This window comes from Cucurbitaria berberidis, assembly GCF_010015615.1.
Source record: "Cucurbitaria berberidis CBS 394.84 unplaced genomic scaffold K460scaffold_1, whole genome shotgun sequence".
NCBI classification, from domain to species: Eukaryota; Fungi; Ascomycota; class Dothideomycetes; order Pleosporales; family Cucurbitariaceae; genus Cucurbitaria; species Cucurbitaria berberidis.
Genome location: NW_024468935.1, coordinates 1,963,151 through 1,987,489, shown reverse-complemented (window position 1 = coordinate 1,987,489; position 24,339 = coordinate 1,963,151). Strand labels below are relative to the sequence as shown.

The window sequence follows — 24,339 nt, the reverse complement described above, 5'->3', positions numbered from 1 at the left end:
CAGTGTAGAGTTTCAACATTCCGACAGATATTGCAAGCAGTCCATAAGCATAAAATCTCGAAATCGAGAAGCGGAGAACAACGAACAGTATATATTCTTTGACAACTTCCAGCGAATAACAGTGAGTGGGTATAGTGCCGTAACACAAAGCGGCAAACTCACCTACAGACATGAGGCGATACTAATTACAACAACAACAATATGTGGTGGTAAGAAAAAAGAATGGAATACAGCAAAACGACATCACCGTCTCGAAAGGCTAGAAAGGCTACCGTAACATATCAACACCACTTATTTCTATACAACTCACTGAAGCAGAGAAAACTAGTCCTGCTCCCCGGTGAGCCTTTGCGCCGTCCTCGAGCTTTCGGCAATGGCATCGTTATTCAACTCACTGAGTTGATTCAACGTCTCCTGCATGGCGGCCAACTGCTAGCGGCGTATTAGCTATCTGTCTCCTGTTCATCGCGAAACGGAAACAACAACAAAAAACGACATACGGGGTTCAACTCACAGTACCGACTACATCCTTCGATGCCCCATTCAGCGTGGGCGGTTGGGCGCCAGGCAGGGCATCTTCGTCCGTTTCTTCGTCTTCCTCGGCTAAGGTGTTCATGCTGCGTTTTTCACCCATTGTGGCTGCCGCACGGGCGACTCGGTCGCCTGCTGCGATGATGGCTTCGAGGCGCTCGACTTTGTCAGATAGGAAGGCGTTTTCCTTCTCGAGTGGTTCGACGCGGGCAAGATGCTTTCGTACGACTTCACCCTTCATCGTTTCAATGCGGTCTTCAGCTTCTTCGGAGGCCGTGAGGGCTTGGTCGCGCTCAGTCTCGACTTCGTTGATCTTCTTCATGAGATGTTTTACGTCTTCAGCTGTGGCGTTAGCATCAGCGGTGGCTTTATCGTGCCGTTGAAGAAGATCCCTGTACAGGGTTTGTTGCTCGGTAACATCCTGTTTGGTAGCTTCAAGTTTGGCGCCGTGATTCTTTGTCGCTTGTTCCAGCTCAGTGGCATGCCTCGATTCTGCTTCTTCCAGCTGGGCGGCAAGTGCGTCGTATTTCTTCTGCAGTTGCTGAACCGCGTCCGATGTACTAGCCTCCATGCCCACCATCAGCTCAGAGATGGCCTCCTCGTGAGCCTTATCCATGAAAGCCTTCTGCTCGGCGAGGTCATTGTGCTGCTTCTGAAGAGCCTCTAGTTGTTGCTGTAGGGCTTGGACATCATTTGAGTGGCCCGCCTTGAACTCTTCCTTTAGTAGCTCGATAGCATCTCCATGCTCTTGATCTGTCTTCGCGAGCCTTTGCTGTAGCGTGTCGTATTCGGACTGCAACTCAGCCAGGACTTTCTGATGATCCTCCTTTAGTGAATCGCGGAGTAGAGCGACGGTGGCTTCGTGGTTCTTGTCAGCTTCGTCTTTCTCGACGAGAAGTGCTTCATATTTCCTGGTAGCTTCCGCAAGGCCAGCTGAGCCAGAGTCCTCTTTCGAACCCAGTTGAGCTTTAAGCTCCTCAATTTCCGAGTTCAACTCTTTCTTGAGAGCACCCAGTTCGTTGAGAGCAGATTGCTTATCTGAGAGTGCTGCTGACTTCTCCTGCTCAAGCCTGGTGGTATCGGCCTGAAGGGCTTCCAGCAAGTTGGCGTACTTCTGCTCGATTTCCGCTTGTTGAGCCTCAAGCGCCTTGGCATGTGATTCCTGGGTAGTCGATTGCTGAACCAAGACATCACTGTGTGCTCCCTCAAGGTCTGAGAGCTGCTTGGAGAAGGCATCTCGCTGAGTCTGCAAGTTATCAATCTCGATCTTGTGGGTTTTCTCGAGTTCATGTTTCTCTCCCAGCAAGGTGTCATGCTTCGTTTCAAGGTCGCCGAGAAGTTGCTTCAATGTACTTTCCGAGTCCTGTTTCAAGGCCTCAAGTGCCCGGCTATGCGCATCCTCTGCAGCGGTCTTCTCTTCCAATAGAGAATCATGGCGGGCCTGGAGGTCGGTGACAATCTTCTGTGATTTTGCATGGGTGTCCTCTGCGGCGCCCTTTTCTTCTGTCAATATGTCAAGTTGAGCCTGTAGGTCCCCAACATCGGCGACTTCCTTCGTCAAAGCATCGACGCGAGCCTGGAGATCCGCCACCAGCTTCTGCGAGGTAGTCTGAGCGTCCTCTAGAATAGTCTTTTCTTCTTCGGCTTGCTTGTATTTGGCGATTGCGTCAGTAAGGCTTTCGGATGCGGATGCCGAGCTCTCCTTGAGCGTCGACAGCTCATTCTTCAACAGCTCGATCTCCTGAGCTCGCTCATGAAGCGCCTTCTCGTGCTGCTCCAGTGTCGTACTCTTCTCGGCCACGAGTGAATCGAACTCAGTCTGCAGTGAATTCAGGCGGTTCTTTGCATCGCCCTCAAGATCGGCTCGTAGAGACTCAATCTTGCCTTCATGATCCTCACCCAGCGCTCGCAAATCATTCCGATGCTTCACTTGCATTGCATCTAGCTCAGTCTTGAACGATTCCGCTGTCTTCTTGGCCTCGTTCAGCTCAGCATGAACCTTGGCATTCTTGGCAGCGTTTTGCGATTCTTCCTGCTGCGAAACCTGTTCGAGTGTATGGATGGTCCTTCTGAGACCTTCTGCTTCGTCCTTTAGTACATCAAGCTCAGCCGCATCGGCACTGAGCTGGTCATTGAAAGCATCCAATTGTTGAAGGAGCTCATCGTTCTCGACTGTCTTGACCTTGAGCGCAGCATCATGCGATTGTTTCAATTCCTCGATTTGCTTGTGCAGCTCTTCGGCTACCTTGGCGCCGTCGGTTGACCCTTGCTGGAGCGCCTTGATCTGGTCTTGCAGGCCGTCGATTGATTTGAGATGACCCGAGACCTCTTCCTCCTTGACGCGTAACTCAGTCTCTGAGCTCTTTTGCAGCTCATCAATCTTCTCTTGAATACTCTTCGCATGCGCGCTGCGCTCGCTCTCCAGGTCTGTTGTGGCTTGGTCAGCACGTTGCTGAAGATTGCTCAAGTCCTCCTGTAACTCTTTCTGGGTCTTGGTATGAGATGCAATAGTCTCATCCTTGAGACGAAGCTGTTCGGAATGCTCTTGTTCTAGTGACTCAACCTTGGACTGAAGCTCTTGAACAACTGCTGACAGTTCGGACGACTGTGATTCTAGGGATCGTTGTGCTTCTTGCAACGCATCGCCGTGCTGTTGCTCAGAAGTGGCCAACTCCTCTCGTAAATGGTCGACAGTCTTGGTAAGCTCGTCGATCTTCTCGTCTCGCGATGTAAGATCATTTGATTGGCTTTGCTCGAGTTCGGCAAGCTTGGTGTGAAGGTTTTCAAGAGTCTCTTTGGCGCTCGCCAACTCCTTGGCGAGGGAGTCCCGTTCGTCTTTCAGGGTCGCGACTTCTTTGGTGAGTTGTTCAAGCTGGGTGGCCTGCTCCACAAGTTTCTTCTTTTCGGCGTCCCACTCGCGACCTTGCTCTTCAAGCTCGCTGTTTAGGTCGTCCAGTACCTGCTGCAGTTCTGCCGCCCGTGCGGCTTCTAGCGCAGATTTGTCCTCTGCCTCCTTCTTCTCGACCTCGAGTTGCTGGCTCTGCTCTTCCAATTGCTTGGTCTCCTGTGCAAATTTCTTCTCCATGTCTTCCACAAGCGTAGTGTGGGCGTTCTGGTCCGACTCGGTAAACGGCAACGCGCCAGCGATGGCTTTGTCCTTCTCCACAATGGCCGCCTGCGCATCTGCCAGCTGCTTCTTCAGTTTCACCTTCTCCGACTGCAGGTTGTCGACTTCGCGACCGAGGTCATCGCACTGCTCCTGCAGTTTCTCGCGCATATTGGTCTCCTTGAAGAAGTCCTGCATAATCTCCACGCTGCGCCTCTTGGTCTCGGCGTCAATCTCTGCAGAACCGGTAGGAGCTGTACCGGGTCGTTGTGTTTCCTCGCCGAGCTTGGCCAGGGCAGCTTTAACGGGGCCGAGTGCCTTCTTCCTAATCTCGATTTCGGCATCGGAGACCGCCTTTTCCTTGAGAGGGCCATTCCTGCGGGGAGAGGCGTCAATGGGGCTGCCCCTGCTTTCTGCGTTAGCAATGTTCCTAATAAACGGTACCATGACTTACAATTCCTCTGGGGCGGCATCGCTAGCCACTGGTAGTGCGGGTGCCGTAGGCACCGACAGCTTCTTCGCGTGACCAATAGGCGGCTTTGCTGCACTGCCTGGCGCGGCTCTTGTGGTCGTGGCAGGACGTGTGGTAGTAGTAGTCGTCGTCCTCGTCGAGGGTGCAAGTGATGCACGGGGAGTTGGGCGGCTTGTCGAGGCTTCTGCAGCTGGCCGCGTCGTCAGGGGTCGCTTCGCAGTTGTGGTGGTAGATGAAGAAGCAGGGGCAATTGAAGATCTTGACGTCGTCTTCACTGGTGATGGCCGTGTAGGGGCACTCGATGTTACGGGCGTCCTGCGCACCGTACGCTTCCTGTTCTCGTCCCCTGATGTCACTGACGACAGGTCGGGCTCTGCATCTGACGAGGTAGCCTTGCCAGCTAGTCCCGTCCTCCTCGCGGTTGTACTTGGTGTCGGACGCGTCGGCGGCTTGTTCAAGCTGGACCCGACGGTGTTGGTCCGTGAAGATGAGGTGGTCGGTGGTTTCGACGCGGTAGTCGATGCTCGCGCGCTGCTGGCTGTTGCGGTTGGGCGGCGAGCGCCCGCCGTCGCGAGGCCGCCTGTTGTTGTAGGCCGACGGGGCGGGATAGCATCTTTGGAGGCTGAGGAGGGCGCATTAGAGGCCATCTTGCGCCGGAGAGACGAGGTGGGCGTAGAGGGCGCGGGCAGTTTTTTTCGCGTCGGACTCGTCGTCACTGACAGGTCCGGGAGAGCTGCATCGCCGGCGGCCTCGCTAGCCGGGGTAGGTGCCTCCATTTGGGAGAGAGTGGAGAATCGTGGGCTGCACCGTAGCAATTCAATAGAAATGTGCTAGAGCTACACTGGAGGTTGTGGATAGTAGGGTGTAGAGAGGATGCTGCTCAAACCTCCTCCGCAAGACTCCCGGCAGCCACTTCTTCAATGCGCTGGATAATGTGGGGGGAGCCTCACCCGCTCGTCGACACAGCGAACGACAGCGCATCTTCGCACCCACGCATTCTTCCTCTACTCTACTAGTCGCCAGATACTGCATCCACCATTGAGGAGAGCACACGTCGGGGGGTGTCGGTTGTTGTCTCGTGCATGGCCTCGTTGATCAGCAGCCTCTCTCGCAACCACCTCGTCTCCCCTCTCTCCATGGAGCATGGGTGCCTTGAGCCCACCTAGCCCTTGGACGCCTTGAGCTAAACGTCATCCACCATGTAGACGCAAATGAACGATCCTGCGAACGTCGCTCGTTGACTCTATATCTTCATCTCGCACTCTTACGAAGTCCCACCACCAGCTCCAAGTCATCAAACCAAGAGATCGCAGCTTGATAACGTAGTAATAGTCTATATAAAACTTGCCTTACCTCTATACCTACGTACCCAATCGCAACTTAACATCTGGCACAACACAATGGTCTACAATCCAGACCTGTTCCGCTCAAAGGAGCGCATCAACGCCGTCCTCGTAGCCGATCTCACACCAGCCCAGCTTGACGCTGTCCAAGACAGATTCGGAATTGGTGCCAACCTGTGTTCTCCGAATCCATCAGAACAGCTCTTCATTCACGACAAACGCGAATGGTCGGCTTCTTCCCACGCTGACATGAAGCGCGCATATCCCGACACCCAACCCCTCCTAGTGGTCGACTCACACACCCCTGTGGATGGAGGCATCTGGTACATCGACCGCTTCGCCGATGCCGACGACGTGGAAAGCGAACAAGCCGAAAACACAAACACGCTCTTCAAGATCCGGATGACGACCGAAGACGTCGTAATCTCATACGTCAATTACGGCCACAACACTGATATTCGCGAAGACATGGACGAAGTCGACATCGACTATCCCACCCCTGAGAACTTCGAACAAGACACCTTGTTCAAGACGGGCTCAGACTACATCAAGGAGCGCTTCATAAACCCAACTTGGGTCACGGCGACCCCGGACGAGATTGAAGAGACGACAGACGGACAGGTTTTGGATACATTTATGCCACGCCCAGATATAGCGTATCGCCTCAGGCCCCAAGTTGCACGCCAGCACGGCCTGAAGTCCAGGTGGACGCTCGGCAGTGCAGCGAGAGACGTTAAGCGTCCAGATGGTACGGTTTTGAAGTTTCCAGAGGGAAGCAAGATATTGCAATCCGAGTATGATCCAGCGACGGCGGTACCAACGTACGAAAGGCCTGAAGGGAGTTTGTAACCTTTACATTTCGGAAAGTATCTCGCGTATCTCAGTCTCGTCTCTTGCATTCGACCTCTCTTCCCCAGTCTCGTCGATCAGGCTCGGAAGACATGGGCATCCTAGTTCCCAGGAGTGTAGAAATTCGAGTACAGACCTACATTACTGCTATCTCACGTGCTGCAGCCTCTCATTATGTGTTTTATAGATCGAATTACGCTCCGTCTCCATGTTCCGTTCACGAGGGCGGGAACTAGGGATTAGCACGAGCGTAAGTTAGTAGGTGCATAGCTGGACACGTGTAGGCGCGCCATCACATGTCGATAACCCCACTTCGTGTCACTCTCGACTCGATTGGTATATCTCCATAGGACTACGGCACCAAGGTTTCGATTGAGGGACAGTCGTGGTTGAGGCTAATAACCGAGATGCTGTTGTAGGGTCGCTGACTTCCTGGGTGAGCTCCCTTCTAGCCTACCTGTCATCCGACTTGTCCACTCGGGGGCCCCGGACTCCTCAGAGCTTCGAAATCAGCTCTCCTGTGCCTCAGACACGCGAGCATGGCTACAGAGTGTCACCACGCCAAGTGGTACTCGGGGCAAATCGAACGGCAGGCAGATAAGAGCTTCAACTCCGCCTATCCACGTTCTCCGGTTGGAGTGAAAACTCTAGGGATGCGAGCCGGAGTGGCAACACCCTGTACAACACTCAGGCCAATTGTTCTCCATTCTTGCTGCATCAATGCGACGACCCGATATCACATATTTGTGGTAGGGGTGGGAAGTCGGCCCTTGCAGATGACGTGCTCTAAGCGAGCGATGTCAACATCGCGCCGAGGACGCTGGCCTCTGGGTAGCCAAGGCCTATCGCAACGACTTCAACATCAAATCTTTAAGAAAGAAGTGCAAATTCAGCTTTATCGACAGTAGAATGTGATCAAGAGATGGATATGGTCCCCCGGTTACTCGTCGAGAACGCCCATTTCAAGCATGTCCTCCTAAGCTCGTTGCCTTGGTGGTAGACGAAGCTCTCCACATTGGCAAAAGCTTGAGGCCGACGGGCACCGCGCGCCCACAGCACCAGGAAATAGAACCCAGCCGTACCCTCCCGATTCTAAATCCTTGGAGAAAGTGGTGAATTCGGTGCGACCTCACCCGTGGCTGAAGGACTCATTTATGTGTCGCCAGGAAGGAGCCGGCCAAGCTGTCGAGTAGAGAGAATGAAGTAGCCTAGGCCGCCGAGACACGCTCGACGAGACTTTGCCATGAGTTCACGGCACTTGGCAACTGATTTCCAAGGGCCTTCTGCTGCGGTTCAGCATGTGGAAACCTGGTGCGTGGTTTCTGGTATAAGTAGCCTTGCACACTGACGCCTGGTTTTGGCCACCACTGTCTGACGGTCTACCCTGAAAACAGTCAGATTTCTGATATTTGCCTTGCCTACGACTAAACTTCGCCTACAGTCAGTGTCATGGCGACGCCCGACACTAAGGATGTCTTCTATGACGAGAATGGAGTGCTCGAAGTTTTGCCCATGCGCGATTGGACGGCTGAGGAGGAAAAGAAAGCCAAGCGCAAGTGAGTTGTAATTCATCATGGCCACCAATACACTCAGTGACAATTATCCGTTCAGGCTCGACCTGATCATCATGCCTCTTCTCACTCTAGGCTTCTTCTGCTTGCAGCTCGACCGCGGCAACATCGCCAATGCGATTACCGATAACTTCATGAAAGACGTCGGCATCGACCAGGATCAATTCAATGTTGGACAGCAGATGCTTTCCTTGGGCATCGTGCTCTTCGAGATCCCCGCCAACATGGCCCTGTACCGCGTCGGTCCGGGCAAGTGGCTCACACTCCAACTCTTCCTGTTCGGCACTGTCAGCACGTTTCAAGCCTTCCAGACAAACTATGCATCCTTCATTTCAACTCGGTTCTTGCTTGGTATTACCGAGTCTGGATTCATCCCAGGTGGTCTGTGGACACTATCGACTTGGTATACGCGATCGGAGACCGCGAAGCGCGTCATGATTTTCTACTTCGGTAATCAATTCGGCCAAGCCTCTGCCAAACTGCTCGCGTATGGTATTCTACACATGCGCGGAGTAGGAGGTAAGCCCGGATGGTTCTGGCTCTTCGTCCTCATGGGTGGCTTCACCATCCTCAGTGGCTTTGTGCTCGGTTTCTGCCTTCCCGACTCGTTCAAGAAACCCTCTCCTACTTTCCTGCCCAAGTGGAAGGTCTTCACTGATAGGGAGATTCATATCCTCCGCAGCCGTGTGCACATCGACGAGCCTGCGAAGAGCAGGAAAAAGAAGAAGATTGGACCCGCTGCGTTCAAGAAAGCCGTGAGTTGGATTACCAATTCTAATTGAAACGCCTATCTGACATTGCTTTGCAGTTCACCAACTGGCGCATGTGGTGTCACTTCGCCATCACACTATGCAACAACGGCCCCCAGCGTGCCTTCGATACCTATGCCCCGTCCATAGTACGATCGTTTGGCTTCGGACAACTCCGGGCAAACGCCATGGCTGCAGTTGGTCTCTTCCTCCAAATCCCCGTGTCCTTCACGTTTAGTTGGTACTCGGATTATTAGTACGTCCCAACACATGTACCTCATCTCCTTTCGTATGCTAATGCTCATCCTAGTAACCGACGTGGCGAGGCCGTCATGGCCGGCTTCACCTGTCATTTAATTGGCTACATATTCAACCGCATCTTCACCGAGATCAACAACCGTGGCGTACGATACTTCGGCGTGGTCTGGACGCAAGTCTTCGGCACATTCTCTCACCCGCTCAACATCGCGTGGATGTCGCTCACGTGCACTGACTCGGAGGAGCGAGCTCTTTCCATGGCTTTGTAAGACACTCTCCCCCGCACATACGCGAAGAGTCTTACTAATAATCGTAGGGTTATCATGGGTGCCAACATCGCCGGTATATACGGTGCCCAAATCTTCCGCAACGACGATCGACCCCGCTACCGCCGCGGCTTTGCTGTTGCTTGCGCAGTCCTCGCTGTGGGTCTCCTGCTGGCGATTGTCCGCTTTGTCGATAACAAAATTCGTAATCGTGGCAAGGCGCAGACTCTTGAAGACTCTTCTTCTACCGAAGATGTTGCTCGGGTTACGCCTGTTGTTCCAGCTGAGGATGTTCCTGCTCCGATCGTTGGTGGCAGGAAGGCTTCGATTTAGGGCAAATTTGCTGTTAGTTGAAGATACTTGATGCAGTTGTATCGAAGAAGGGGAGATATGATCAAGGAGGTCAAGGGCCTGTAGTTCATATAGTAAGATTGTCATGAATATGCGCATTGAAACTATGTGAAGTAAAGGCTTACTTACAGCGATTGCCTACCTCACTGCGCTGAGAAGCATCACTCAAGTCTTCTTTCGCACCTTTTCCTATCTCTTGGAACCTAAATAACCTGTTAATGAAAGCGCTATTGCCACCCTGACTCGGCTCTTAGCGCCTACTGTCTCACCATTCCACGTGATCTCTAGCAGCGATTGGAAAGGATAGAGTCAAAAGTCCATATTAAACCTAAATTACCCATACCTTTAGACACCCTCACAATCCTGTACTACTAAGCCGCAGGCAACGCAGCCTTACTCTTGGTACACACAACTTTCGCCAACGTCTCAATGCTGCCACTAGCCAGCAGCTCCAAAACCTGCAAATTCGCCTCAAACATCCTAGTAATGAAATTCCTCACTTCAATCGCCGTCAACGAGTCTAGCGGGTAGTGACTGAGCGCGCGACTGATATCTAGCTCCTTGGGCTCCATGGCAATGACCTCAGCAATCTTCTCGACTAACGCGTCGCACACGATTTGCTCAGCGTCAAGCCGCGACGGAGCAGCTTTGAATGCGGCGCTCCAGGATATTGTTGTCGCAGTGGCAGAAGAGGCCGAAGCTGCTTCGGCGGCACGAAGTAGATGTACGAACTTTGCGTCGTTGGACCAGAAGGGTCGCATCGTGGGCGTGATGCGCATTCCCGTGATAGGATGGCCGTTGCAGCTAGCCAGTTTGCCTTCGACAGCGGCTTGGATCAGTGCCAGCACTTCCGCTTCACAAATGGTGTCGCTTCCAAGATTCCTCGCTACCTCTGCCGCCTTTTCCGCATCTTCGGCCAGGTACCCTGCATCGGATACTGCGGTCAGATCGATTGAAGCGGCGGAGATGCCTTGGCCGAGGAGGTGTTGCGCAAAGCCGTTGAGGAAGGTGTTTGCTGCTGCGTAGGCAGCTTGGCCTCTATTTCCGACTGCGCCAGCAGCAGAGGAGATGACAACGAAGAAATCTAAGGGTGTTCTGGCTGTGGAGAGCGCATGGTGGAAGTTCCATGCGCCTTGAACCTTGGACGCGATTACGGTGGTATATTGCTCGTACGTCATCTTCTCGAAGAGGACGTCCTGGCGAGATGTTAGTACGAACCGATTTAATGAGTGAGGGGGAAGACTTACGTGAAGCACCATGGCGCCATGAATGATGCCGCGTACGGGTGGTAGATCTGCCAACCCAGAAGAGATCAAACTGTCGACGTCGCTCCGGTCCGCCACATCACAGCGGCGGACTACGATATTTGCCCCAGTGTCATTAAGAGCGGCGATTTGCTCTTGTGCCTTGCCTTTCATTGCGCCACTTCGAGAGACAAGAACAATGTTCTTCGCGCCCTTGCCGACCATCCATTTGGCCATGCTGCGTCCCAGACCACCCGTGCCACCAATGAGAATATACGTTCCATCTGGCCGGAAGAGCATGTCATGCTTTTCGAGACGTGGAGCCTTGCAAGATGTTAGAAACATTTTCCAGTTTTTGGAGTAGAATGCACTTACCAAGACAAGCTCATCGTCACACGGGACGATTACCACCTTCCCGTGTATACCGGCACCCTGGACGTTCTGCAAGGCTGCTGCAAGTTCCGAGATGCCAAATACTTTGACCTGGCGAATGGGATGAATCCTGCCATATCGCAGCAGCCCAGCGACATCTGCGAGCGTGCGTTGCAAGACCTGTGGTCGATGCATGGCAAGCGCAAGGACGTCTGCAGATAGCAACGTAGCGTTCATCTCAAGGGGCATGTTTCCGAGCATACCATGTGCCGAGTCGATCTTCACGAAGCGGCCGAAGATTGAGAGACATCTCCAGGTCGCGCTGAGCATGTGAGCGTCTGTGAGCGTGTTGAAGACGACATCGACTCCACGGCCACTAGTTGCGTCTCGTAAGCTCTCGGCGAAGGCTTCACTTCCTACGAACCATATGCGGTCCGAAGATATGCCGCACTCGCGCATGAAAAGATCCTTCTCCTCTGCATTTTGAACTGTGACCCAAGCTTCTGCGCCGATCATCTGCGCAATCGCAAGCGCAGCCTGACCGACTGCGCTTGCAGCATCGTGAATCAAGATGGTTTCGCTTTCGAGTAGCCTGGCTTGCTCCATGAGTGCATAGCTTGCCGTGCAGTAGGCGATGGGCATCGTTGCGGCTGCCTCGAACGAGATATGATCTGGAAACTTGAATAGGAAGCGAGAATGCGCGCGAGCCATCGTGGACAAAGAGCCGTTCGGTTCAATCGCTGCAACGCGGTCGCCAACTTTGAGATGGGCAATGGCAGAGCCGACAGCGGTTATAATACCGCTGCACTCAGTTCCAATCGCTGAGTCTGCTGTGCCGGCCTTCGGGCTGATACCGATTGCTTTAACCTGAAACTCGACATGGTCTTCAGGAAGCGGTGAATGAAGACTCTCGTCATCCTCGAATATGAGATAATCAAATGCACCTGGCGTAGTGGATGCTCCCTTCAGTGGCCTCTCGATATCTGAGAAACGTGCCGACTCTGTTGCAGAGGGATGAACTCGATTATTTACGTATTCATTCATGGTTGTGTCGTGGACGATACGCGGAGTCAGCAGCTTTCCATCTCGTTCCATGAACTCGGTTTCTTCCATGTTGCTGCTCGCAGCAAGTGCTCGGATGAAAGTATGCAGGATTGTCTGAGCGATATCTGTGTGATCGTAATCTTTCCCGGCATCGAGATCAAGGGTAACGAACTTCATGAGCGTGCCTTCAGAGCGAATTGCCCGGCTCAACCCAGTGACCATGTTCGCATCGGGGTTCTTGGGGTTGACGTATGCTCCACGAACCACCCACAGAACGCCTTGAACGCTAGTTATGAGACATTGGAGTGCTTCAAACTCTGCTGCGCTGAGGTTTGCCAGCACTGGTCGGTTGAGCTCCGCAAGGAAGATACACAACTTGTCTCTCGCAAGAGGAACGGCAGATGAGAGGGTGCTCATCGTTGACTGAATTCCAGACAGGCGTTTAAGATGATCTGATAGCGCGAAAGCCAATTCTGCCTGTTCATCAGTCTGGTCATGGATGATGACTACTTCAGCGCTGAACTGAGGTGACTTGACCCCATTAGTCCCGGCCTCGGATATGGGCTCCCATTCAAGCTTGTAGCAAAGCTCACGAGGACCCTCCACCTCTGTTCCAGCGCTCATCTCGAGGATAGGCGAGATTGAAAGATCTTCAACGGATATCATTGCGTGACCTGCGCCATCTACAGCGAACATAGATAACGTATTCGACCTAACGTCTGACAAAGACGTGGAGGGCTCACAGAACGCTTGCAAGCTGCATCCGGGACTCTGGAGGTATTCGCATACTTTGGCTGAGACCGTAACCTTGCCGATAGACGAGGGTAGGTGGACTGTTTTGGGGGGTCCTGTGGCGCCGAGGATGGGCCAATACATGGAAATGAGTTGTTCGAGGAACGACGGGTGTAGAATGTAGTCCGTTTCTTGGCGTTGAGGCATCTCCGCGACAGTATGAGCCACCGTAATCTGTGCCGCAGAAGCGTTCGACGAAGCGTGACAGCTCTGTAAGCCTTGGAATGTCGCTCCGTAAGAGACACCAATCTCAGAGAGCTGCTCATACATGGCTTGAGTAGCCACTGGCTCGATCGCGGCCTCGCTGAGTTTTGAACTCCTCGAGTGTATCTTCCGTTCTTTGATCTGCTGTGCGCGCACTCCATCAACTTCGTTTCTGTCCGCAGAAGCAGCAGACACTATCCCGGTACAGTGCTCTGTCCAGCCTTTGCTCTTCGACCATGAACGTATATGAAACTCATTCGATAGCCCACGTTCGAAGCTCTCGGAACTCGGTCGTAACGTAATCGTCATCTCCAGGTCTTCTTCTGTCAACATTGCTGGAGCTCTTACGGCTAGGTCCTTGACCTCTAAAACATCGAAATTGACATTCTGTGTCTGAGCTCGCTGGACGATTGCCTCAAGTGCCATAACTACAAACCCTGAGATGGGGAATATGGTTATACCCTGCATCTGGTAATGACGTAGCCACGGCAAGTCATCTAGACGTACAACATTCCTCCATGTTGGCTCGAAATCGTTCGAATATGGAGCTAAAACTCCGATGATGTCGTTTCTTGGGGCATCATGGAACTTGTGAATCTTAGTAAGTCGAGATTCGTGATAGAATGTGGTTGAATGGTTCCAGGGGTAACGTGGAAGATCTGTAAGCACCTGCGACGGCCTGTCGAGGGGTGTGGGGAAATTGATCGCGCCCATGTTGAGTGCAACGCCTTTGACGAAGAGTGTCCCAGCCAAGGCAAGGGCTGTCTGAACTGCGTTCTTCTTCCTCCCAAGAGCAGAGGAATATGCGATCTTCGTTGCTGGACCGCCAACGTGCTTGAGGATTTGCTTGATCGGGCCTTGAAGCGCGGCATGTGGGCCAAGCTCGACGAGGAAGTTGACGCCTGTCTTGAAATCATCCGCTGGTTGGCACATGCTCTGCACGGCTTCGTCAAATCGGACTGCACAAGTCAGGTTTTGCACCCAATATGTTGAATCCAGCTCGATACCGGAGGCAAGTCGACCAAGAAGCGAGGAATGAAAGCGTACGGAAGATGACTTTGGGGGCTCGAGGTTTCGGAGCGACTCGGTGTACTCCTTAGCTACGAGGTTCATGTGGTGCGAGTGATAGGCCGTGTCCACCTGAAGCGTCCTAGCAAACATGCCCGGGTGTGCTTCTTCGATAAGCGTTTGTAATTCTTTGATAGCATCAGCATCCCCAGATACAGTAACGCTAGACGGGCTATTGATGCATGCGATTCGGGCCTCTCCAAGTGACGGCGAGATACGGTCCAGCAGGGGGGCAATCTCGGCTCTGCCAGCTCCAACAGCCATCATGCAACCGTCTAGATTAGGGAATTTCTTTTTTAAGATGGGAATAAGACGACCTCTGTGATATGCGATCGTCATGGCATCGTCAAAGGTGATGAGCCCAGCAGCGTAAGCAGCTCCAATCTCGCCGGAGGAGTGACCTACAACTGCTGATGGGCTGATTCCCCATGATCGCATCAGGTCAACGAGCGCCAACTGCACGGCTGTGCACGAAGGCTGCGATATGGTCGCCGCATTCACCAGTGTAGACTGCTCGTCTTTCTCGAGTTCCTCTAAAAGCGAGAATGTGGCGCCAATAGATCGGAGGTGTGCATCTGCCTTGTCGAGCGCTGAGGCGTAGACTGGGTACAAGCGATACAGTTCGCGGCCCATTGCCCACCACTGGGCTCCCTGGCCGGTGAAAACCCAGCCAAAGCGAAGCTCGTCGAGCTCTTGCTTTGCAGGTGTAACTTTACCGCCGCAAAGAGCTTCCACGAGGTCCACGGAAGATGATGCACTAATTGCGATCCGCCACGGGTGCAACGATTTCCTCTGACCGAGCGTGTAGGCGAGATTGCTCAGGAGATCGTTCTGGAAGACTTCGGGCCGCCGCTCTAGGTATATTCCGACATTCTGCATAGCCTTTTCTGTGCTGATTTTGTCGTTCGCTGATATTACAAAAAGTCGCTCAGAAGTTTGTGTGTCCACCTCTTCCTTCATGGTCTTGCGCTCAAGGGGGCCTCTGGTCATCACAACATGAGCATTGGTGCCGCCGAAACCAAATCCGTTGACACTGGCCCATCGCTTCCCAAACGGCCATGGTTGTTGCCGAATGGGAACTTTCAAGCCCCATTCGTCGAAAGGAATTTTCTCGTTTGGCTGTTTGAAGTCGTAGTTCGGCAAGATAAAGCCGCGTTCGAGCATCAGCGCCGTCTTGATGACCCCAGCGATGCCTATAACAATCAGCTATTGCTCTACTTTCAGTGCATGATGGGAATTGTATGTCATCAGTTATGGTGCAAATTGACCTGTGGTAGGGAAAAAGGACTGGATGCTTACCTGCAGCAGCTTCCAGATGGCCGATGTTAGATTTCACAGATCCAATGTACAGTGGCTTTCGCTTGTTTCTACCTTCACCAAATACATTGTGAAGCGCACCGACTTCGATCGGATCACCCACTCGTGTACCGGTTCCATGAGCCTCAACATAGCCAGTGTCACGAGGGTCCATGCCCCCGTTCGTATACACGGAACGCATCAGCGCCTCTAGAATTTACAGTCAGCGGAAGTTAGAAATGCTAATAATATGAAGCATACCCTGTGCAGACCCGTTGGGCATTGTGATTCCGGGCGTTTTTCCATCCTGGTTGATGCCACTACCGGCGATGACCGCTCGGATTGGGTCGTTATCCCTGATAGCTTGATCTAGTGGCTTCAAGAGGATCATGCCGCATCCCTCACCACGACCATATCCTGTTCCTCGCTGATCAAATGCGAACGATCTACCGGCTTCTCCAAACAATCGCGACATCGAGTAAGATATCCAGAACTCTGGTAGCATGTTCAAGTGAACACCGGCAGCTATAGCCATCGTCGACTCGCCATTACGTAGACTCTGGCAAGCAGTATGGAGTGCGACAAGGCTTGATGAGCAGGCTGTATCGACAGTAAAACTAGGACCTCGAAAATCAAAGAAGTGAGAGATCCGATTAGATTGCATGGCCATAGCGCAGCCTGAGATTGTCAGTGATCATGTTTCATATGTGCCATCAAATCGAGTGTTCACATACCTGTTGCCTGATGCATCGGAATCGTTTCTGGATCGCGAAACAAATCGGCTTCATATTCCGAAAATGTGCCTCCTACAAAAACCCCCACGTCCTTGCCCACGACATCATGTTTGAGAACGCCTGCACTCTCGAGCGCTTCGAATGTGCACTCTAGCAACAGCCGCTGCTGTGGATCCAAACTAATTGCTTCCTGCTGCGTAAATCCGAAAAATGGCGCGTCGAAGGCTGTTAAATCGTGCGTGAGGAAGTTGCCACCACGTGCGTTAGTGGTACCGCTTTTTCCGGGATTGGGATGGAAGAACCGATTTGCAGAGAACCGAGATGGTGGGATGGAGGTGAAGCCGGTTCGAGAGCGCGCGAGAAGCTCCCAGAACTCGTCTGGCGTGCTGACACTACCGGGGAGACGGCATGACATGCCAATGATAGCGATAGGTTGGTGTTTGAGTTCAATGTGAGATTTTCCGTAGCCCGTAGCGTATCCCTCCTTGTAGCCGTGGATGTATGCATCCTCATATGAAGTGGTGGATGAAGGAGTGCCAGTGTCATCTACTGGCCTATTCGTGGTATCATTGGAGGTCGAGTATTCAGCCCTGCTACCGTTGTCGCTATTGGGTTGAATTGCGGTTGTATCGATGCTTAAGACGTTCAAATTAGGGGTTCGAGGTGTCGAGTCTCCACCATTCAAAGGATCATCGTTCTGTAGAGCGGAGGATTCGATGTGTAAAGTCTCGATCCTCTCCGCAGTCGGCGTAAGAGCGTATGGAGCCATCTCCGACAAGTATTGCCCACCGAGCCGTAGTGACGTTTTGTGAAAAGAAAATGTACCGATTTGATAAGTTGCTATTGTAAGATGGGGATTGTATAAAACTGCCTTTTGAAGCCTTCAACAACTCAAAGGGAGCGCATATTGAAAGCTATGATAGTTTGTACTACTGTTACTTGATGATTATCACATGTTAGACCACTTAATTCGAATCAAACTGCATCAATTGAACGCTTGACCTTTCCCTGTTGATAAAGTATGCGCTAGCTTACCCACATCCGCGGTCACACCAAAACAACGTTTGACAGGAGTAACCCCCAACCAAAGTGTAAATGGCGGAATTTGATTTGACCATTCCGAAGCTTGACGAAACATCGGCATGTGGGGGTCAAAGCGGAATAATTGGAACGGTCTGCACCTCGTATCGATGAATCGCATACTAGATCGCCCAACAGATAACATAGTCATGATAGTGTTCTGCAACATGATGCGTAGCATGGAATGAAGTGAGGTTGCAGTTCTTATCATTAGGGGATCAATGCATTCCAGCTTTTGGCCATGAAAGCCTAGCGTAAATTCAACTTCGGCTTTCGGCTCATGTTTGGAATAGTCTTTTCCCATTCCTCCCTAGACAAAATTTGCTCCTACCCATGGCCTATGCATTTAGCTTGATGGAGATAATAAGTCCTCTGCACTTTGCGCGCCCTTCAGTGTATAGACTGCGAAGTGCATTTTGTCAGATTAATATTACCGCGATTCCTTGCCTCGAGGGTGGTCGTCCTTCGCTGTCACCATGAAGTTTTTGTGTTTGCCAGGCGCCTATGGAAGCATTGAAGTGAGCCTGTCGTTATTTATACTTTAATCTTACTGACAGGTTATAGAAGTTTAGAGTCCAGTTGGCTCCTCTTACCAAAGAGCTCGAGTCTGACGAGACTGCCAGTTTTCATTTCATCCAAGGCCCTTATGAGGTACCTCCGCCTGTAGGGTACGAGGATTTCTTTGGCGGAGCCCCCTATTATCGCTTCATCGTCCCTGCCGATGCCGATGCTGATACAACCGATGTGATCGAGCGTATTCGCGACTTTCCGCAGCTAGAAACACCAGAAATGACAATGCGGGAGCTAATGACTTATGGAGTGGCGAAAACGGACGACAGCGCCAGATGTACGTTGGAGTATCTCTATAGAATAATGGAGAATGAAGGCCCATTCGATGGGATTGTGGGATACTCAGAGGGCTCTACGATTGCAGGAACATTATTACTACACGAGAAGATGAGGGAGAGGGATGAAGGACGAGAACCCATGTTAAAATGCGCATTGTTCTTTGGTGGCTGGCCACCAATGACCCCTACGCTGGATGGTCTTGTGCTTGCGGACGAGAGCGAATTGATGATTGAAGTCCCTAGCTGCCACATAAGTACGCAATCCATCGAGATTTTCGCCCTTTCTTTTGCTAATCGATTACGACAGTTGGCTCACTAGACCCTTACCTTCACGGAAACATCGCACTTTACAACGTGTGTGACCCAGACACAGCATTCATTTTCGACCATGCGAAGGGACATACTTTGCCGCGAGACAAGCATATGGTTAAAGAGCTGGGCGATACCGTTCGTCGTATGATTGATGAAGTCAATGGTGGTGGTTCTGTTTATTGAAATAAAGCCTTTTCGAGGGCTTCGTTGTTCATTGTCTCTGCATGTATGGCAGAATCTAATCTTCGAAGTTGCTAGTCATTTTATTATTGAATGTTGTTGCTTGTAACACTCTGTGACTATATTCGGTCACGCTATACCCGACATATTTATTATACGATATGGACATGTCGGCAATCTAATCATTGCTAGGATAGATCGTCGATCATATTAATTAAATCGCCGAAGTAGATCTGTTCCATCCTGATTGGTGTTCGGAGCCTGAACTTGCCCGATCTTACCCTGAATCACTCCAAATCACAGGCCCGGTGCTCTGGTGCCTGGGAAAACAATGAAACCTTTGATGCAGAATGCGAGGCCCGGAACAACGGGATGACAGAATGTCAGTACCCTTCCCTTGGTACCCGCTCTATAGGGCCCACACTACATGCAAGGGAGAATCAAATCTCAGTTCCAAGACGGATATGCCCGCACTCGACAGGGATATTGATTGCGTTTTACGCGTTGACCAAAGACGTGCCTTGCCGCTCGTCGTGAAGGTTTTGCGGCCCGTCCCGGTTTCATTCTTTCCACCTCAGGGACCGATACCGGAATGGTATACTTTCAACCCTTGAACAGAATCAACCAGATCCCCATCACAATGTTGGACTGTTGACCTGAACCTTGTCGACGTTTCCACACGTGACGACAGCCTTGTAGGCTTGTGGTTTTCCACCGTCCAGTCAATCGGTCCAAGCAACGTCAAGATGTCTAATAATCCTAGAACAAAGTTACGCTGGCTAGCATGGCCATGGCATGCACCGACATGGATATCTGCAGCGGGAGGAAACACGCGAATCTTCATTGTATGCGCCATCAGCTTTCGACTGCACATACGCTAATGGAGGGGTAGAGGATATTCTCGTATTCATCAACAAGAGATCGTATATTCCTTTTGGCATCTTTAGTCGCGTCTGTGTGTGCGGGAGCAACGTTGCCGCTCATGAACATACTTTTCGGTAAGTATTATACGAGTAGAGCAACCAAGCTACTAATACTACCTTAGCGCGTCTCGTCAAGACGTTCAACTCGTTAGCCAAAACCTCATCAGACAATCTGTCTACAGACTTCATGGCCATCATAGACAGATACGTGTATGTGGCGTTATCTATGTTCTTCTCCGCCCACGCTAACAATTGTATAGCCTGTATATCGTCTATCTGTTCATCGGCCGATTTCTTCTAGCTTATTTTGCTATTGTAAGAACTCCTCTTACAATGTATGTTGATGATATTGATGATAATGCATAGATTGGTTTTCGCATTACGAGCCTCCGGGTTTCAGCGACCGTTCGGTCATGTTACCTCCAAGCGCTTTTCCAACAACCGATCTCTACATTGGATGCCCTTCCTCCAGGACAAACTACAGCTATTATTACTGTTACAGCTAATGTGTTGCAATTAGGCATCTCTGAAAGGCTGTCGTCTCTGATACAAGCAGTTACTGTGATCCTAAGTGCACTTGTCATCGGATGTTTGTTCAGTTGGGAATTGACATTGGTGACTGCAAGTGGACTTGTCGCGATTGTATCATGGTATTCGATTATAACGCCGCTCGTGGTAAAAAGGTATGCTGTGATACAGGAGTTAGAGAGACATGCATCGGGGGTAGCAAGCGAGGCGCTGTCAAGTATTAGAATGATTGCTGCATGCGGTGCCGAAGAGAGGTTGGCACAGAAGTACAACAAGTTTGTTCAACAGACAAGGGTATTAAGCCAAAGGCTGTCTCCTGTTTTAGCATTACAGCACGCTCCAGGTATGTGGTTTCCGTATTGTACATTCGATTAGGACTAATACGGCCCTAGTATTCTTCACTATATATGCGTAAGTCCCGCTGCTCGATACGGAGGGTCCTTGCTGTACTGACTTTAACAGAACCTTTGCGCTTTGCTTCTGGTTTGCTGTCAAGATGTATCTGAGCTTCAAGTTCGCCAACATAGAAACACTAGTGGTTGTTCTTATGTCTGTGCTTACGATGTTGGCACATCTGAACACTGTATCTGTCCCTCTAACAGCGGTTTCCAACGCCATCAACGCCGCATCAATCTTCTTTACAATCATTGATGCACCAAAACCTTCTACCGCTGGGGTGCGAGAAGACGAAGTGTCATTGGACGGTGATATTACACTAGACAACATCAACTTTGCCTACCCTACACGCCACGATGTGAAGATTTTGCACGGGTTGAGTCTACGTATACCGGCAGGCAAGACGACAGCTATCGTGGGCCCGAGTGGATCAGGCAAGAGTACGATTATGGCACTCATCCAGCGGTGGTATGAACTCGGTGGAGCCGATCCCATCGCCAATTATCTGCGCAACGGTACCATTAAGATTGGCAACAGAAATCTCAATGGAATCGATCTACATTGGTGGCGTTCGCAAATTGGCTTCGTTCAACAAGAGCCATTCCTATTTAACGATAGCATCTTCAAAAATGTGGAGTATGGGCTTGTCGGGACGAAATGGGAGAACGCATCTAAGGCAGTGAAGAAGAAGATGGTCATTCAAGCTTGCAAAGAGGCGTACGTAGAGGAGTTCATCCATATACTTCCAGAGGTAAGTACTGAGCCCTTGAGATCATCCCAGAGACTAACTCTTGTAGGGCTACTCAACGTCAGTTGGAGAAGTGGGCCTCCGTCTCAGCGGTGGTCAGCGTCAGAGGATTGCTATCGCTAGGGCTATCGTCCGGCAACCAAGGATATTGATCTTCGACGAAGCCACTAGTGCGTTGGATGTTACTAGTGAACGCATTGTGCAAGCCGCTCTTGAAAACATTGCACAGGACCGAACAACTCTTGTTATAGCGCATCGGCTATCTACGATCAAGAATGCCCACAATATTGTTGTTGTAGCAAAGGGCGCAGTTGTGCAGCAGGGATCGCATCAGACCCTTTTGGAAGACACGTCTGGCGCATACTCGAAGTTGGTACTTGCTCAGCAGCTAGCTGTCAGCACCGTAAGATTGGTGTACGACAATTCTGAAGAAGATATGAAAACGAAGTGGGAACGTATTATAGCCGAAAAAGAGAGCTACGAGGCACATGTTGAATCTGGAACTACCATCGCTGGTTTATCTGGTAAGTCTAAATCATGTGTATCCTAACTCGCCATCTATTTCAAAATCCTGTCCCTGGTTCAGCCTACTGTTCGACGTATTTTTCTTCACAGATTAGCGATATATCTCTTCAGACCTATACTGACCAACATCATCAGAACCCGACTTCGACTTGGCAAAGAAAGTGCCAATGTCAAGGTTGTCACCTAGTATCTTCCGTAGCATCAATACGATACTGCTGGAGCGTAAGGAGAATTGGCATAACTATCTCATCATTTTGGTGGCAGCAATGGGCGCTGCTGGTAAGTTCGGGAAGATATTCTGCCGTACTATGCGCCCGCTAACCCGGTTGAATAGCCAGCAACCCTTTACAGGCGTATCTTTTTGGTCGACTTATTTCTTCCTTTGCGTACTGGGGCGAGCAGCTTCGATCATCGACCAGTACTTTGTGTCTTATGCTCCTGGCTGTTGCAGCAGGGGTAGGACTATGCTACTTCGCACTTGGTTGGATATCCAATCAGGTCTCGGCTGTGAGTCATTTCTCAGGAAGCTTGGATGAGAGATTCTAACTACCAATAGAGTACCGTTTCGACATATCGCAAAGAGTACTTTCGTAACATCATCACGAAGCGAATCTCATTTTTCGATGAGCCTAGCAACTCCACTGGACTCCTTACTGCTCGGATAGCCACAGACCCAGCACAGCTGCAACAACTTCTCGGTATCAACATGGCGATGGTATTGATATCCGTTTTCAGCCTCATTGGTTGCGTAACGATCGCTATATACTTCCACTGGGAGTTCGCGCTTGTCGTCATGGCACCATCGATACCCATCATTCTAGCTGGCGGGTGGTATCGCGTAGCCTATGAGGTTAAATTTGAAGCAAGGAACAACGAAGTCTTTGCTGAAAGTGCGCGTTTCGCTACCGAAGCCATCGGTGCTATCCGGACGGTTGCAAGTTTCACCCTTGAGGGTGACATATGTCGAAGATATGACAACCTTATGAAGGCTCACATTTTCAAGTCCTGGAAAGAGGCTCGAGTCTCAAGTTTGGCATTCGCGGCAAGCGATAGTCTGGTTCTGCTTTGCATAGCCTTTGCGTTATGGTATGTTACTTCTTTATACCCAATGCAGCTTTGCTTTTACGCATATTTAACTTAGTATAGGTACGGCGGGAGTCTTCTTGCAAGATCCAAGTTGCTGCCTTTCAACTTCCTCGTTGCATACCTGGCCATCATTCAAGGCAGTTTAGCGGCTGGGCAGTGGCTATCCTTTGGACCAAGTACGAGTTTCTCTCTCATTTCGGCGATCCATACTGATAGCTGCCAGATATTGCGCAAGTCTCTGCAGCTGCCAATCGCATTTTAAAGATGCGCCAGAGTGATCTCGAAGATGAGGACACAGTTTCAGCAAGATTTCGGGAGACCTATCGCTGGACCCTCCCTGCCAACCTGCTGTGGAAAGGAGCCGACATCAAATTCCGCAACGTATGGTTTACCTATCCGACGCGTAAGATCCCTGCTCTTCGAGGCCTTTCTCTCAACATACCACACGGTCAATTCGCAGCTATAGTAGGGAGCAGTGGCTCCGGCAAGACAACGATAATCTCCCTTCTAGAACGATTCTACGAACCTGATCGAGGAATGATCTGGTACAATGACGACAAGATCGCATCGATGCCACTGAAAGTGCTCAGGAAACGTATGAGTCTGGTGGCCCAGGAACCGTATCTCTTTCGCGGTACAATGCGAGAGAATATCCTGCTTGGTGTAGACGACAATTACGTCAATGAGGATATATTACATCAAGCTTGTCGCGACGCAGGCATCCATGCCTTTATCTCTTCCCTACCCCACGGCTACGATACCGATGTAGGAACAGGTGGTGTTTCGCTCTCAGGTGGCCAAAAGCAGCGAATCTCGATCGCCCGAGCCCTCATCCGGGACCCTTCTGTATTATTGCTCGATGAGGCAACAAGTAGCCTCGATTCAGAAACCGAAAAGGAGGTCCAAGCCGTGTTTGAACGGACAGGGAAAGGGCGGACGATGGTGGTCGTTGCTCATCGTCTTGCCACAGTACAGAAAGCGGACATTATTTTCGTCATGGATCAGGGCAGTGTTGTGGAGCAAGGCAATCATGCAAGTCTGCTGAGCAGGAAGAAGCTTTACTGGCAGATGTGCCAAGGTCAAGACTTGGGCGTTTCATAGCTTGGTCGATCATCAGTTTTAGGATGGTAATAATGGTCTGGTTGAATTGTTTATGTTAAATTTAAGATGAGACTTGCAGTGGTACGTTATTCTTAGAAATAAGGCGTGCATCATTTGAAATGAAAGCTAGTCATTGGATTAAAAATGAGGGATACACGTGTCTAAAATAAAAGCGGCTATAATGCCTCGTGCAATTGACGCGACCGTGGCTTTACCTAAAACCAATGAATTCTAGAACCTGTCCCATCGTGCACGTGAAGATCAGTGCTTATATCGAACGAAAACTGTCATCGCTTCAAGTGCTTCGTCCCTAACATGATGTGTGTGTGCATGCCAGTTCACGACATATTACAGTTTGGAAG

General features: G+C 51.0%; 6 protein-coding genes across 6 annotated transcripts; 4 read left to right on the top strand and 2 right to left on the bottom strand.

Moving 5' to 3' along the window:
• Nucleotides 1-71: 71 nt before the first annotated feature.
• On the bottom strand, nt 72-5,169 carry K460DRAFT_361129 (uncharacterized protein). Its single transcript, XM_040932395.1, has 3 exons — nt 4,092-5,169; nt 515-4,043; nt 72-432 (listed from the first exon to the last, which is right to left on the bottom strand). Exons 1-3 carry the CDS (start codon nt 4,883-4,885, stop codon nt 325-327), a joined length of 4,431 nt encoding a protein of 1,476 aa, XP_040792880.1. The 5' UTR covers nt 4,886-5,169; the 3' UTR covers nt 72-324.
• Nucleotides 5,170-5,269: 100 nt separating this feature from the next.
• Nucleotides 5,270-6,677, top strand: K460DRAFT_382070 (uncharacterized protein; the record flags this gene model as incomplete). The annotated part of the gene is made up of 2 exons (XM_040935389.1): nt 5,270-6,200; nt 6,586-6,677. Exons 1-2 carry the CDS (start codon nt 5,510-5,512, stop codon nt 6,675-6,677), a joined length of 783 nt encoding a protein of 260 aa, XP_040792879.1. The 5' UTR covers nt 5,270-5,509.
• Nucleotides 6,678-7,750: 1,073 nt separating this feature from the next.
• K460DRAFT_327028 (MFS transporter-like protein) lies at nt 7,751-9,478 on the top strand (the record flags this gene model as incomplete). Its single annotated transcript, XM_040930645.1, has 6 exons — nt 7,751-7,857; nt 7,913-8,631; nt 8,681-8,700; nt 8,741-8,877; nt 8,932-9,144; nt 9,196-9,478. The coding sequence occupies 6 exons, from the start codon at nt 7,751-7,753 to the stop codon at nt 9,476-9,478; spliced, it is 1,479 nt and encodes a 492-aa protein (XP_040792878.1).
• Nucleotides 9,479-9,867: 389 nt separating this feature from the next.
• K460DRAFT_372604 (uncharacterized protein) lies at nt 9,868-17,368 on the bottom strand (the record flags this gene model as incomplete). The annotated part of the gene is made up of 8 exons (XM_040934528.1): nt 9,868-11,064; nt 11,116-12,830; nt 12,900-14,208; nt 14,293-14,799; nt 14,887-15,413; nt 15,778-16,041; nt 16,251-16,885; nt 17,286-17,368. 8 exons carry the CDS (start codon nt 17,366-17,368, stop codon nt 9,868-9,870), a joined length of 6,237 nt encoding a protein of 2,078 aa, XP_040792877.1.
• Nucleotides 17,369-17,806: 438 nt separating this feature from the next.
• Nucleotides 17,807-18,673, top strand: K460DRAFT_269416 (uncharacterized protein; the record flags this gene model as incomplete). Its single annotated transcript, XM_040927567.1, has 3 exons — nt 17,807-17,848; nt 17,895-18,432; nt 18,486-18,673. 3 exons carry the CDS (start codon nt 17,807-17,809, stop codon nt 18,671-18,673), a joined length of 768 nt encoding a protein of 255 aa, XP_040792876.1.
• Nucleotides 18,674-19,711: 1,038 nt separating this feature from the next.
• On the top strand, nt 19,712-23,977 carry K460DRAFT_327023 (ABC multidrug transporter-like protein; the record flags this gene model as incomplete). Its single annotated transcript, XM_040930644.1, has 10 exons — nt 19,712-19,803; nt 19,854-19,908; nt 19,960-20,477; nt 20,629-21,268; nt 21,315-21,789; nt 21,953-22,073; nt 22,129-22,297; nt 22,347-22,880; nt 22,932-23,052; nt 23,100-23,977. Exons 1-10 carry the CDS (start codon nt 19,781-19,783, stop codon nt 23,975-23,977), a joined length of 3,534 nt encoding a protein of 1,177 aa, XP_040792875.1. The 5' UTR covers nt 19,712-19,780.
• Between the last annotated feature and the right edge of the window lie 362 nt (nt 23,978-24,339).

What these genes read in the sequence shown, in the direction of transcription:
- K460DRAFT_361129 (XM_040932395.1), bottom strand. Translation starts at nt 4,885, where the DNA reads ATGGAGGCACCTACCCCGGCTAGCGAGGCCGCCGGCGATGCAGCTCTC. An exon ending in GATGCCGCCCCAGAGGAATT is followed by an intron (nt 4,044 to 4,091) that starts GTAAGTCATGGT and finishes CGCAGAAAGCAG; the next exon opens with GGGCAGCCCCATTGACGCCT. An exon ending in CGAAGGATGTAGTCGGTACT is followed by an intron (nt 433 to 514) that starts GTGAGTTGAACC and finishes ATACGCCGCTAG; the next exon opens with CAGTTGGCCGCCATGCAGGA.